General features: G+C 39.5%; 1 protein-coding gene and 3 pseudogenes across 3 annotated transcripts in view; all 4 read right to left on the bottom strand.

The window, feature by feature from the left end:
• AARE (acylaminoacyl-peptidase-like protein) overlaps positions 1–8,697 on the bottom strand; it is a 42,368-nt gene extending 33,671 nt beyond the window's left edge. Inside the window, exons 1-6 of one of the 2 annotated variants that reach the window (XM_090019609.1) lie at positions 8,495–8,697; positions 2,582–2,763; positions 2,029–2,338; positions 1,629–1,850; positions 1,303–1,542; positions 1,125–1,202 (exon numbers count right to left, since the gene is read on the bottom strand). In XM_090019609.1, coding sequence (XP_089875735.1) covers positions 1,125–1,202; positions 1,303–1,542; positions 1,629–1,850; positions 2,029–2,338; positions 2,582–2,763; positions 8,495–8,619 — 1,157 coding nt within the window. In that variant the 5' untranslated portion in view covers positions 8,620–8,697. Of the gene's footprint in view, positions 1–1,124; positions 1,203–1,302; positions 1,543–1,628; positions 1,851–2,028; positions 2,339–2,581; positions 2,791–8,494 lie in introns of both variants that reach the window. The other variant, XM_090019608.1, reaches the window with a different exon arrangement.
• Positions 8,698–10,087: 1,390 nt separating this feature from the next.
• On the bottom strand, positions 10,088–10,711 carry LOC149827768 (pentatricopeptide repeat-containing protein At4g21065 pseudogene; annotated as a pseudogene).
• A 118-nt stretch (positions 10,712–10,829) lies between these two features.
• Positions 10,830–11,609, bottom strand: LOC149827767 (pentatricopeptide repeat-containing protein At2g22410, mitochondrial pseudogene; annotated as a pseudogene).
• Positions 11,610–12,963: 1,354 nt separating this feature from the next.
• The window catches only part of LOC149827766 (light-inducible protein CPRF2-like), a 41,593-nt pseudogene continuing 39,409 nt past the window's right edge, over positions 12,964–15,147 (bottom strand). Inside the window, exons 4-7 of the transcript XR_016434694.1 lie at positions 13,936–14,015; positions 13,720–13,841; positions 13,262–13,480; positions 12,964–13,225 (exon numbers count right to left, since the gene is read on the bottom strand). The product of XR_016434694.1 is annotated as a light-inducible protein CPRF2-like (transcript). The remainder of the gene's footprint in view (positions 13,226–13,261; positions 13,481–13,719; positions 13,842–13,935; positions 14,016–15,147) is intronic.

Genomic DNA, 15,147 nt, shown 5'->3' with positions numbered 1-15,147 from the left:
TCTCTCTCTCTCTCCCTCTCTTTCCCTGTCTCTCAGCTCTTACGAGTGAATCAAAAACTAACACATTTGAGGGTTCTGTTACGGTTGCCTTGGCCTGCGAGTACCTGTGGGATAATTAAAGAGAAACATTAAATTAAACTTCTTTTGTATATCAGTCAGACAAAAATTTGTAAGTTTTATACTCGAACCTATTATTAGTTATTTACAACATGTGATTAGATAATTGAGCATGTGATGAATTATTTAAACCTTGATTAGTTATTTGATCATGTGATTATTCATGTTATATTAGTTAGTGAGTTAACATTGTGATATGCAATGGATTAATTTTCCTGTTACTTGTTCAATTATGTCATGCTTAGTATCATATTTTATTATTCCTACCTATTCAATTACATTACATACTTATTACATGGTACATCTGCAAAATTATAGTATTCTCCTACGCAGACTGGTTGTAGTCTGACACATTATTTTACTATTTTTCAAGAGAAGAGTAAAAGATAAAAAGCGGTTGCGGGATGATATGCGAATCAAAATATATGATTTATTGTGTTCCCGGAATGTTAAAATTTAATTTTGTTATGGTTAATTATGTCATTCAGTTATCACGAACTCTAATCTTATGTTTTAAACTTTTATTAGAAATAAAATTAATGTTAGTTCCTTTGATGATTCTTATGATGTGCCTGAAATGGTTAACCCGGTTAATTTGAATATTTTCGCTGATATAAAAAAAATCCTCACAATTTGGGTTAAATTTTGGAGCGTTACATAGTTAATTGGATTTTTGAAAGGGCCTGCAAAAAATGCATAGTTGGAAGACATGCATTTAATGATTATGCCATGAGATTCTCATTGAAGCACATGACTAAGTAATCAGACTTCTTTTCAAAAATGGCATGATCGTATACACTTTAGGAACACAAATTTTGAGAAAGTTGATAGAAGACACACTTGTTCATTTTAAAAGTAGATAAACTGAGTTTTCTTCAGCAGAAGGGAAAAGATATAATTATGGGAAAAAGGATGCAAATCATGAACACTCATATTGATTTGGTAGAAATGAAAATCATAAGCACCAATAGCCAGTAAGAATCTACATAATTGGAGATGTACATTACGTGAAACAAGGGAAGAATGCACTTTGTGTATCTTCTGTCAGATTGATGACTGATGTGATATATTCAGAATCTCCATCTCTGTTTAGAATTAAAAAAGTTGCATAAATGCTGCAATCATCTACAAAATAAATTGATTAGATGAATAGAAGGAAAATTATGTACTCATGAGATAACAGACTTTGTGTTAGGTTCTGCAGCCTTCGGTTCAAGAAGAGGAGCAGTGACTGCATATAAAGAACACGGCCTGTTGTAACAGTATTTTATTCCAAGCTTTCTTGCAACCTGATGAGGACCATTTTTAGATGTCCACCCAACAAAAACCAACATCCGCTGACAACCATCAGAAGATGGAGGTGCCCACACAACTTGCCCAACAGAAAGGTATTCTGGGATTCCTTCTACAGCTCGTGCTTCTCCACTGTAAAGAAAAAAACCAAAAATATGGTAACAATAAATCGACCAGATGGTAGTTGCACAATGAAGTTAAGGGAAGCATGCAGAGACCTATCGACATTAACAACGAAAAGCAAAGGTTTCCTTTTCCCAGAGTATGATTCGCCCCATTCCTCCTCCCAGTCTCCTTGGCCTTTCCAGCTGCCAGTGTCCTTTTCATCTGAAGTCCCTTTCTTGTAACCCAAATGATTAAAAACAGGCTTAGCTGGCGTAGGCGCTTCAACAACATAAGCAATAAATTTTTCATCATGGCTCCAGCTAATGCCCTCAAACCTATAAAATCAAAGTAAAGCTTCAACTAAACCTGCTTAATCAAACTTACTATAGAAAAAAAAAATTATGGACTATTTGTTTATTATATATATATATAAGAAGTCAGTTTCATAGTAAGAAAATCAAATCCGGTAGATCCAGTTCTCAATTTAAGATTTCAATGACAGACTAAAATTACCATCCATCTGTATATAATGGGCCATGAACAGATGGTGGAATATGTATTTCTTTTTGCATATGGGAAGTGCTCCAAATTTCAAGTCGTACTGCGGATCCACTTTCACCATTTCGAACTACAAGAAGCTTTGAGCCTGATGGTGAGGGAACAACTGTCGACACCCCCACTAGTTCAATAGGGAAAGGGGTCCACTGGTAGTTTGCAGTGTGATTTGCTTCTTTTGAAATGTAACATGACAGAATATATTTGCTTCTCTTGTTTGCTAACAGATTCATTTGACTCAAAGAGAACATTGCCCATGAACCATTTCCTACAAACACACAAACAAAATAGATAACAATTGAAAGTTAAACCACTGCCAGATTCAAGCAATCTAAAAGTACAACATTCAATTTGGCATCCATCACGATGGATAACTACATGAGATATATTTAAGGCACAAGAAAGAAATAATTTGCACAATCAAATAAACAAGTAATTAAAAGAATAATTTAAAACATTACAATTAACCATCAGTAAAACTAAGATAACCTGTAAGACCACAGAAACGTACCATTGCAAGAGTTGAAAATCCAAGCCTTATCAACACTAGAGACATTGCAAAATTCCTGAAGCAACTTAGCCTGGCGGGCATACTCTTCATCAAAGTTTTCATTGGAGATGCACTTTGTCTCCTTCGGAATGACACTCTCACAAGCATCCATCATGGACAAGGTTGAAAACTTTCTCCTATTTCTGAAAATAAGAGGTGAAAAAAGGAACCTGTATGTGCATAAGTTAACCAAAACAGTTGTAAAAGAAAAAATTGTAATTGTTTCCGCATCCACTCTCATCATGTAGATCATTTTATTTCAAAAAACCATGCCATTGTGGACATTCTTGTAGAGTATGAAGTAGTGATGATTTCAATAGTTCCTAACCAAGTTCATCCACAAATTATGTCAGAAGCACATTATTTGAACAGCAATACATTTTACAATAGTTGCTAGCAGATACTCTGGGAATTTAGATATGAACTAGGGTACATGCAAAGTTTCTCAGGTGTCATAGATCTCATGAAGATAGATGACTTCATCAGCAAGTGAACAATTCTTTCAGATGAATTCAAAAAGAAAATGAATGCACCTGAGAACTAAACAATGTAAAATAAATGTGAACTTGTGCTTTAATTGCTAAAATGCTATAACAGATGGATAAACAGATGACATCCATGTTATTGAACTATATCTGCTGTCATTAAGAGTTAGCCTCAATATCTTGTCCCTCTTTTAAGATCCTTGTACATCTTGTCTTGATATTGTATGGTTATTAGTCAAGTATCCTACTTATCAAACGCAAGCTTGGTATCCACCTAGATTAGTGATGAAGTGTACTGGCCTATCACCTACTAGGCCCTACGATGTGATGCTAGTGCACATCTCTTCTTGGCCAACAAGTTAACTTGGTTACAAACGATCCATATGGAAATCCCAAGATGCACATGCTTAGAAGGGAACTGCAATAAACAAAGTGATACCAACAGAGAAGAATACTGTACTCTTATAGGACTTTTTTATTCTTGGACATCCACATCCATGAGTATCCCAACTTTTTTTTGGGCTAGAGATATGAGCCCTAGCAAGGTCATAATCATCCATTAGTTTTACACATGGACATGGATATCCATGTCATTTGCAACCAACACTCAACACTAGGGTGGATACTGAGTGGCTGACCATGAGCATCGCTATAGACATGCATCCAGCAATCCAAACACAATACAAAAGAAAACAAAAAGAAGGCCACCTTGCTGGTAAAACCAAACCCCGTTTCCAATTCCCATAAGTTCTATGTATCATCTCTTAGCATCTCCAGTCAGCACTTTTTCAAGCATCAAGAATACTTGTCTTTTCTCTTTTTATTCTACAATAAGATATTCCTCTCACTTTTTTTTTTAAGTTTCTTTTTCCAGTATCTATACATTTCCCTTTTGTGCTTGCTATTATTATGCTTTTCAGAAAGATAAACAGAAATGCTAGAGTTTATTGATATGCTATCAGGGCATTCCAGTTATTTTCCATGAGTAAAACCAAACCCCGTTTCCAATTCCCATAAGTTCTATGTATCGTCTCTTAGCATCTCCAGTCAGCACTTTCTCAAGCATCAAGAATACTTGTCTTTTCTCTTTTTATTCTACAATAAGATATTCCTCTCACTTTTTTTTTTAAGTTTCTTTTTCCAGCATCTATCAATTTCCCTTTTGTGCTTGCTATTATTATGCTTTTCAGAAAGATGAACAGAAATGATAGAGTTTATTGATATGCTATCAGGGCATTCCAGTTATTTTCCATGAGAGGCCCATACAGGTTGATTTTCACCTCTTGCACTAAAAGAAAATGTTATTGAGACATTTTTTTACTTTTCCATGGCATGACCATGCACAAGGACGATGTCATTGTTGGGCATGGTCCCCCATGGAGAAGTACCAGAATGCCTCATAACCTTTTCTTTTAGCACAAGAGGTGGAAAACTACTCTTCCAGTCTTCAAAATGAAGCGATACAGTTTATTTTAAAAATATAAGAGCATCAATTATACTGAGCAATCTGAGCTTATAGTTTATGAACAATGAAGGGAACACTTTCATATTCTTCTGTCCAAAAATCATACAAGATTAACCTTTTTGGAATGAAGTAACTAAAATGGCTTTAGGAGGGCCATTTATCTACCAGGCTTTTCCAACTTTGAGGTCCCTAGCGAGAGCCTAAATATGGTACTGGATAATGATATGCTGCTCTACTCACTGATCATATATATATATATACTAGAATATGTTTACTGGAGTATGAACTGAGATTTTCGCGGTTTTTCTTTACTGGTTTTTTTTCTTAAATCCCACAGTAAGGATGTGATCTACACACTCAATTTTACGGGGACCGGCTCTCAGATCAGCCAGATACAACACATAAGCAGAATCTTTTAAGGCTTGAAAACTGACAGATCAAAATTCTCATAAATATTCGAGCATCCAAAAATTGTATTCTTCCATCAAAAATAAAAAATACGACAGTCAATTCCTAGCAAACTGATGCAGGGCAGGCCCAGAACATCCCAGGCATCACAGACCCAACCACACGCAGACGTTGTTTCGGGTCCGGACCCGAGACCCGGATCCAGCTGCACACGTTAAATACCCATCTTAGGGTTGCGTGCAGCACAGACGATGGGAATTTTCAAAAGTTTCTTTTTCTATTTTTCATTCAGCCGCACGTTCCTTGCTACTGTTTTTTTTCCTCTTGCATTCCAATCATGTTTTGCTTATGTTTTACTGTTAGATTACTTGTTTTCCCTTTCTTTCAATTGTAAGCATTATCAGTATTAAAAAAATTGTGCTCGGATCCATTGATCTGAGCCATTTATTTGGGTTTCAACGTTGCCATTGCATTATTACGTGTTGTACGATCAGGCATTGGAAGGAGCAGCCATCATCAGCCCATTAATGAGATGGTTGTGGTTCCCTCGCTGCATCAAAATGGTATCAGAGCCCAGCCCCTTCTCCTTCGTCAATGACATGACTTGCCTATAGTTTTATTTCCCATTGCTTGTTTCAAAGCCTATTGAATAAAATCAACATTCCAACACCGTTAGTTTACGGTGATCTCTTTACTCATTTCGGCACATCGCACGACCGTGAAAGTTGTGCCCCTACTTGCTGCAGCCCAAGTGCATCACCGAATCTGATCTTCATGTTGCATCACTGTGATCAGAACTCCGATGTCCACGATGCATCAACGAGTATCGACGTTGGCACCCATTAACGAGAGTTTTCGGTTTTCGCACTGCATCAAATGGTATCAGAGCACAACCCCTTCTCCTTCGTCAACAACATGACGCAAGAAGTGAGGAACGGTCCTATGAGCGGAAAGGCGCGAGAGGAGATCATGAAGCGGCTACTCAACAAGTTGACGGAGATGCAGAAAGATATGCTATGCCTAGAAAATGAGATAGTCGGTCTGTCAAAACGAATGGATAGAATAGAAGATCGGTTGGTCGTTCTTGAATCAACGATGGAACAACGCGCAGTTCCAACACCAACGTTGGTTGATAGCGCAGCGGCTCGCGTGAATCCCATCTTTGCGAAAACAGGCCAGCCGATGCACCCTCAACGTGAATCCCATCTAACAACAGATAACCATACCCTGCTCCACAGTTCAAAAGTAAATGAAGGAAAGGAGAATGGTACTCAAACAGTAGACCATCTTAAGTTGCCAAGAATGGATAATAAGGGTGTGAATGCCTATCCTGAAAATAATAGCAAGTCCGGGGGTGTGACACAATCTTGTATCTTCTTGAAGATCCTGATTCAAAGGGGTCTGAGATTCATGGTTCTAAATCCAATATTAATGCTAAAGATGATATTGGCACAAACAAATTCACCGGTGGGAACAATGAAAATCTGGAAGAAGATGTTGATTACTCTTTTGATTTATTTCGAGAAGGTGATGGAGAGCAAGCTGATAACTACAACTATGACTATCATAATTATGTTGATGACTCAATGTGGGGTATGGAGGAGTGGACAGAGAAGAAACATGAAGAGAAAGAAAATTTTGTGAGGATAGATTCCCACATTTTGTGCACTCTGGTAATAGCCGATATCAATGATGAGGGAATCTCATTTATTGGTGCCAACTTGCAAGTTGGAGATGTGGTCATTAGTAAATTTGCAGAGTCAAGAGCAGATCACAATTTTAAATGGAAGCGCCTAACTTCGGTGTGTCTTATCTATATGCTTACTGAGGGGAAGATCAGTCGTCGAAGCCGATTTCTTCCCAACCCGGGGAGAATGATGCAGGGCAGGCCCAGAACATCCCAGGCATCACAGACCCAACAACACGCAGACGTTGTTTCGGGTCCAGGTCCGTACCCGAGACCCGGATCCAGCTGCACACGTTAAATACCCATCTTAGGGTTGCGTGCAGCACAGAAGATGGGAATTTTCAAAAGTTTCTTTTTCTATTTTTCATTCAGCCGCACGTTCCTTGCTACTGTTTTTTTTTTCCTCTTACATTCCAATCACGTTTTGCTTATGTTTTACTGTTAGATTACTTGTTTTCCCTTTCTTTCAATTGTAAGCATTATCGGTATTAAATAAATTGTGCTCAGATCCATTGATCTGAGCCATTTCTTTGGGTTTCAACGTTGCCATTGCATTATTACGTGCTGTACGATCAGGCATTGGAAGGAGCAGCCATCGTCAGCCCATTAATGAGACAGTTGTGGCGCTGCATCACAAACAGACTGTGCAGAACGCATCTGCAGAGTCGAATCACGAAAAAAAATGTCAGAAATAACTAGTTCACACTCCGGTAAACATATTTCCCTCCTATATACAGAGAGAGAAGGGGGACCATCCAACCAAAGGAAGGCACAATCGGTCCAAACAACTTTTAAAAATCATATTTAAAGGAGGATTTTGGCAAATCTGATCATACAGATGTGATCTTCCCGATAAAAAAAATAAGAACTGTCTCTTGTTGCAAATTTTTTTGATGTATAGATTGGATTTTTATGATCGAGAAAACTCAAAATTTTCAAACCGTTGATTTTTAGTACATTATAGAATCCTATGTAAGTATTGAAAATATTTGCTACCAGAGCCGGTTCTTATGTTTTTAACCGTGGAGATCACATCCGTACGGTCAGATTTGGCAAAAATGTTTCTAAAATTGATTTTCAAAAGTGGTTTGGATGGTTTGTACCTTCCCTTGGTTGGACTGTCCCCTTTTGTATATATAAAGAAAGAGAGAAAGAGAGCAAACAATGCATTAAGAGTTTGCAATTCCTGGATTTGCAACTCAACTTATGCATCCAAAGCCTAGCAGAAAATTAAAACATCAAATACAAAGGTTCATACTTTATACTTCTTACCGTATGACAGATCCATAGAAGCGCATACAGCTTTTCAATCGTTTCTCACTCTTTTTTTTTCTTTTCCATTTAGCAACCCTCGTTACATGGGCTCTATTTTGATTACACAAGTCAGAAACCAAATGCATCATTATACTAGTACAAAGTCCCATTCTTGATCATCATTCTTACCTTCATTTCCAGCAAACAAACTATGATAATCCCCCAAGAACCATATCCTTCGAAAGGAAAGCAAAAAGCAACAAACCATCAAAATATCAACTAATCACCAACCAGAAGAAAACAAATTAGCTTTTTCTTTTGCTATCTTCCCTTCACTTTGTAAGAACATCACATGGATTCATCAACATCCTATCATACCAACATGCTTCCAAAGTATTGAAACGGAATTTATAACTCCAATATCATAAACCCACATCAAAAAATAAGGAAATGAACCCGATCATGTAGAACTCATCAGTACCCACTTCACAAAATAGATCAAAACATCAGGAAATGTCAAAACAAGAGGGTGAAAAGGAAAAAATAAAAAGATGGATGATGGGTAGTTTTCTTACCTGGATGATGGGGAGAGAGTGGTAGGGATTCTGGTTGTCTGGAAGGGATTTGGAGGTGGTGGAATGAGTGTGAGGAGTGGAGTGAGTGCTCTATCCAATTGAAGGCCGTTTGTGAAGGGAGGCATGCTTTGTAACGTGGGATAAGATTTCAGGAAACTCCGTTTCACCGTGCAGCTCTTTCACAAAGACCCTATTCCGGACCCTTTACGAATCCGAACCGTCTCCATTTTTAGTGTTTCCTTTTTTGGGTTATTTACATACAGGAGCTTAATGTATGATAAAATTAACGTGTAGGTGCCTCAGTTTTGAAGTATTTAAGATAAACCACTACCTTTTAAGAAATTGTTCGAATGGCCACTTGAAGTGCTTTTTTGACCTATTGAAATAACTTATTTACCGTTAACTATTGCTATAAACATGAAGAGTTACAAAAGTGACATTTAGGGGTGGCAATCGTGTCGGATTGGCGGGTCGACCCGACCGGTTGGCAGGTCAGCATACCTCAACCCGAACCCGACCCGTTTATTAAACGGGTCGGCTGTGGCAAACACGAACCCGGCCCATTTAATAAACGGGTAACTCAACACGACCCGCCAACCCATTTAATAAATGGGTTGGGTCGGGTAAACGGGTTCTCAGGTTCGCGGGTCAGGTTGTCGGGTCGGGTTGACAGGTTGGGTTGGCGGGTTGACGGGTCGGGTTGGCAGACGGGTTGGCGGGTCGGGTCGGCAGGTTGACCCGCCCGCCTAACCCGTTTATTAAACGGGTCAGCCGGGTTGGCGGGTTGGCATACCCCCAACCCGAACCCGAACCGTTTAATAAACGGGTTACGCGGGTCAACCCATTTATTAAACGGGTTGGCTTAAGCCCATCCCGAACCCGCCTAAGAGGCGGGTTGGCGGTCGGGTTGGCGGGTCGTGTCAGGTTTTGCCACCCCTAGTGACATTCAACCATCAGGAAAAAAAAAAGGTTGAAAGTGTAATTTTAAAGAGCTAATTATTGTAGGTGACAAAAAGTAACTGGCAGAGCGTTTTTTTTTAAATAAGTCTATTTTATACATTTAAAATTTGAAGCCGCTAGATATAAATGTGTTCTACATTAAACATCTATATGTGATTTCTTTTTTTCTTTTTTTTTGATAGGCAAGGTGAGGAATGACTCTCATCCGATTCCAACTGGTTAGAAACTACAGATTTTGATCCATTCATGGCTTCTTTTGGAGTGCAAGTATCATTTCTCAACATAGTCTAGGATCTCAGCTGAAGTAAAATGAAGAAATTCAAGGTCACCAGCTAATGCAAATGAATGACCAGCCCACACTAATGGAGGAGAGTACCGGAGCTTGTTGGCTGTCATAAACCAAGCCCCTCTGCACTCCAGCACAACAGTCCTGGGCCAGACCATGCCATGTTTCACGAGGGCGGACCACATCATATTGTATATAACTGATTCATTGCTTATACTCGATCCCCACCACTCATCTCACTTGATGGAGATGCTCATGGACCCCACGCTCACAGTTCTCAAGCGAGGTGCAGTGGGGATTGAATACAAGTTATGACTGGTTATATACAACATGATCTGATTTCAGTTTCACCAATAATCTTTGCATGAACATTGACCACTTCTGAAGTGATGAAATCGCTTGAGGTTTCTGATGATGATTTCTCGGTTGAAAACCTCAGCAATGCTCTTGATAGCCGAATGACAATCACAGCAGACCCTCAAGTTCTTAATAATATGTAGAGGCACATCAGCAGGTAGGCTTATGAGCCCAAAAGCAACAGCCATCTTCTCACTGTGATAGAAGAGGGCATGCTCCTTTTCCTCATCAATGTCAAGCAGAACATCCGCCTTAATCGGAACATAACCGGCAAACATCAACTGCTTTGATATTTCACTGATCATTGCCTGGATTTGTTCAAACTGAGGGTGATCTTTGTTGCCGGCAATGAATTCATGAACTGCACTATGAACCATGATTGAGCTACAACCAGATGACTTCTTTATCCCTGCCTTTTCCATCATCTCTCTAACTTTTGAAACATCACACCATCTCCTCAGGCTTGCATATATGATGTATAAAATCACATAAACAGCACCCTTATGAAGCTCCAATACTAGTAGTTTTTTTGCTGCTTTCTCTGCTAAATCAACATCTTTGTGTACTCTGCAGGCAGCCAACAAGGAAGCCCATATAATGGCATTAGGCTCCATTGGCATACTGTTTATTAGTTCTTATGCCTCTTCCAGGCAGCCAACTTGGCTGAAAAGATCGACCATGCAGCCATGATGCTGAACTTTTGGCGTTATAAGATGAATATCATTCATCTGTTTAAAGTTCAACTGGCCCTCCACGGCTGCAGGCACTCAAAACACCAATAAGTGTAATATCATTTGACTCGTTCCCTGATCTTTGCATCTCTGCAAAGTGGTCAAGTGCAGCCTTGGCTCTACCATGCATTGCAAAGCCTGAAATCATCGCCGTCCAAGCTAAAACATCCTTTTCATTCATGGAATCAAAGACGAACATAGCTTCATCTATCCTCCCACATTTGGCATACATGTCCAGCAGTGAAGTTCCTAAGAACACATCTGGTTCAATTAAACTTACTATGATGAATGAATGGATGATTCTACCAGCATCGAGGCCACCTATGTTTGCACAAGCAGAGAGTAAGCTAACCATTGTAAAACTGTCAGGTTTCAAATTTGCCAATCTCAACTCTGAGAACAATGTCCACGCTTCTTTGAATTGACCAGATTGAATGTAGCCCATTATCATTGAGTTGAAGGAGATGAGATCTCTAGTGGGCATCTCATTGAAAAGCAAGCGTGCAGCTCCTACCTCACCCTTTTGGCAATACCCATCTATGATACAATTCCAAGCTACCAAGTTCTTCTGAGGCACCTCATCGAACGTTCTTGCAGAGAACACATCCCCACACTTGGAAGACATATCAACTATGGCAACAGCCAGGTGGCTACTCGATCCAAATCCTTCTTTATAAGCAAACTGATGAACCCACTTTCCAAAGTCCAAATTTCTTGAATGCGCACACATGGACAACACTGATGCAAGCATGATGCAATCTGGCTTAACACCCATTGACATCTTCTCTTTAAAACAACATAAAGCTTATGCTTCTCGATTGCTCTCAGAATACCCTGATATCATGGTTGTCCATGACACAAACATTTCTCTCAGGCATTTCAACAAACAACTGCCGAGCGCAATCCACCAATGAAGTCCAAGAAGCAACGCTCTTCACACTCATCCGATCAAAAACTCCCCTAGCATCATCAACAAGTCCAAATGCTGAATACATGTGAATCAAAGAATCCCCAACAAAAGTATCTGATTCAAAGCCAAATCTAATAGCTTCACCATGCCCCTTTTTTCCAAATTGAGCATCCAAGGACTGAGGGCAAGCCTTGAACAAGAACCAAAATGTGTCGAGTCAGGTAGAATGCCCTTCATCCTCAACTCATGGTATAAATCAATGGAGATATTAGGGTCTCAGGATTCTCGACGCCCCTCTGATATTGGTATTCCATAGAAATGTACTAGCATTTTGAATTTGCCTAAAGACAAGAAACCCATAACCGTAATCCCCATGAACAGGGCCTACAAGGAACCCAAGAAGGTTGGCAAGTGAAGATGGGAGGAGACCTTTTACAATCAACTGTGCATGGAATTGGGCACATTGCTTCAGGCTTGTAAAGATAGGACAATGGGCAAGTGTGGAATAGCAGGAGGGCATTCATGGAGGAAAATGGGCACCAAAACTCCTCCGGGGATGGTTGGAAAGCTGAGTTTGCCTCTTCAAAAGCAAGGTGAAGTGGAGGGAACTAAGATAAACGGACCACTTGATGAATGCCAAAGGAGTCTTTGTAGACTCTAAAGTATGGCTAGTGTGGGGCCGTTTCCAAATCACCTAGCAGTTCAGGGTTGGGCCACAGTAATGGCTACGAGCAGACCAACCGTGACATTGGTCTCCTGCTTACAAAATCGCATATCAAATCTGCAAGTGTACAACCTTGTTGGCAATCAAATCCTGTACCTTTTTTTTGTTTATTACACGAAAAAACTGCACTTGGGATCAGAGATCTGGCTGCACTTGTCTTAGCCTGCCTTGCTTACAGTTGCTGTTCTGACAACATAAAACTCTGTCCCCTCTTGATCTCCAGGGAGCCTCCTGCTTCGCCTTTCAGAAGGGGATGCCTACATGGGAGTTGGGACTCAGGTTAGGGGAAGACCTCCCTATCGTGGTTCGCAAACCCCTGGGGTACTCAAATCCTGTGACACTTGCAGATACTAGTTCGACAAACAAGCGGGCAAAGTGCAAGCCAACCTCTGTCCACCAATATGTATCAGCTCCTTGTTCATGTGCTTGATATAGGCATACATCACATGCATATACGGAGTTGATCGGTTTTGGGCCTATAAATTCTAGAGAGAGAAAACCTTTAATCAAATTATTCAATTTAACAAGCAGAAACCATGAAGAGTTACAGAACAAAGAATGGAGAAAAGATTTCATTAGACATCTGAAAATGAATAACACTTTCTCAGAAGATTAATACTTGGGTCTTATTCTGTTTAAAGTTGGTATCTATGTTGGAACTTTCATGGTCCCAGCCTGCATCCCAATGGGCAGGGGAGCCAGCATCAGCGCCACCACGGATCTGTTTCTGCAAATGTTCTAGGCTTGCCACTCACTGCAAGGATGAGGTGCACCCGGTCTTGCCTATGGAACCATGTCATCCTTCACGTCCGTGATTGATGTTTGAGATGCCATTGTTCAACCTCTGTGTATGAACAGGCTGGAAAAAACATCCTGCCCCATCTTGCACAGGAAGAGAGCCTGTTGTGGTATCTGGACAGCCAGAAAATTGCATGTTCACATATGACAAGTCTGACAATGTCTGAAAGAAAGGCCCTGCACCAGTCACTCGCCTAACAGTGTCTTCAGCCATCTTCACCTGAAATGAGCTCAATTACACTAGTGATTAGCCCTTGGAGGTCACGGACAACGAAGGAAAGAGGGATTGAAAAAAAAAAAAGTGATTGATTCAATCTTTCAACAAATTCGTAACTACAACCAAGACCCCAACAAGGGTCTATATGATTGCAACTTTTGTCCAGAACCAACAAAACTTAAACTATGAAGAAGAAATACGGTCAATCAATAGAAAGTAGCATCTGAATTCACATAACTCACCTTGGCTCTCAATGTTTCCACATCTGCTTTCAAGACTCTATTATCTACAGCAGATCCACTACACTTTTGGCTAATATCAGTAAGTCGATTTAGTAATGATGAGTTCTCGAGTCTCAATTGTGCTACCTATTTATTATATACAACAGAGTATGAGAAAATCAGTATTGCAAAAGGAATAAAATCGTTGAATAAAAATAGAGATAAAATGGAAAGGACATGCCTGCGTCTCAAGTTCACCTAGATGTGCTTGTTTCCTTCTTCGTGAACGCCTTGCTGATTCTCTATTTGAGATCATCCTGAATCATATTAGTGGGATTAGTCGATGCTGCAAACAATGAGATAAACAAGTTCTACTGTTCAGAACCTGGGCCCCCAAACCAAACTACACCACATCACCCCCTCCATCCCCACACAAAAAATACAAAAGGAAAATGTAAGCACAGAGACTAGCAAATAGTCAAAATATTTTGGGGAAATGGAAAGGAAAAACAAGCTATGAGATATCAAAACAAAGTCTTGGAAATTTCCTCAGGGAGGAAGAACATGATCTTAGAAACTTTACATGGGAATATATTGGATACACAAAGTTAAATTATGGTGTATTTACATATATATAGATAGATTTTGTTCTATGTAAACTGAAAAAGCCATCAAAGGTATTTCAGTTTTTTAAATCGTGTAATAGGTGTCAGCCTAGTAGGAATTGACTTTCCTTTTTATATTTTCTTTTATTTTCTTTTATTTTTTTTATTATTTTTTTGTAGTATTTCTGTTGGGGCAGACCAACTAGTTGTTGGGCTGCTCCCAACGGTCATAAATATATGACAGTTGGGGGCTAGCCCATCGACTAGTCGGGCTGCCCCCATTCACTCTCTCTCTTCTCTCTTGTATTATAAATAGGAGTTTTTCCCCTTTTATCATCAATGCTTTTCTAAGCATTTCCAAGTGAAATATATATACTTTTTATATTTGTGTTTGCCCATAGTGGCTCTTGTGTGCACTTGTGCTTTTGTAATTGATCTCTCTTGGAATTTGTATTGTCCCTTGGTGGACTATGCTTGTGCACTTTTTTTGTATTCTTGTAAACCCTTATTTTGTTTTTTATTGTATTTCCGCTTGTTTCATTACATGGTATCTGAGCTTAAGGCTCTTGGGATTGTGTAAAGCTTCTCCAAAGTTTGTGGTTGCAAAGAAAAAGCTTCCCAAAGTTCGTGCTTCTCTCTATCAAGTTTGTTTTTATCAAAATGGGCGAAAAAGAATCCATGACGCTGATCGCATTCAAGCTAAACGACTCTAACTATTGATGTGGGTCGTTGTCATGGAGCATCATATTAAAAGCAAAAAGTTATAGGGGTACATGAGTGGTACTAAATACGAACCACAACTTATACTCACCAAAATAGATGGTGACCAAGTTAAAGCTCTTAG

This window comes from Nuphar pumila, chromosome 10 (genome assembly GCF_984573655.1).
Source record: "Nuphar pumila chromosome 10, dmNupPumi1.hap1.1, whole genome shotgun sequence".
Lineage (NCBI taxonomy): Eukaryota > Viridiplantae > Streptophyta > Magnoliopsida > Nymphaeales > Nymphaeaceae > Nuphar > Nuphar pumila.
Note: the sequence above shows the minus strand (reverse complement) of the source record. Positions and strands in the feature narration are given on the sequence as shown.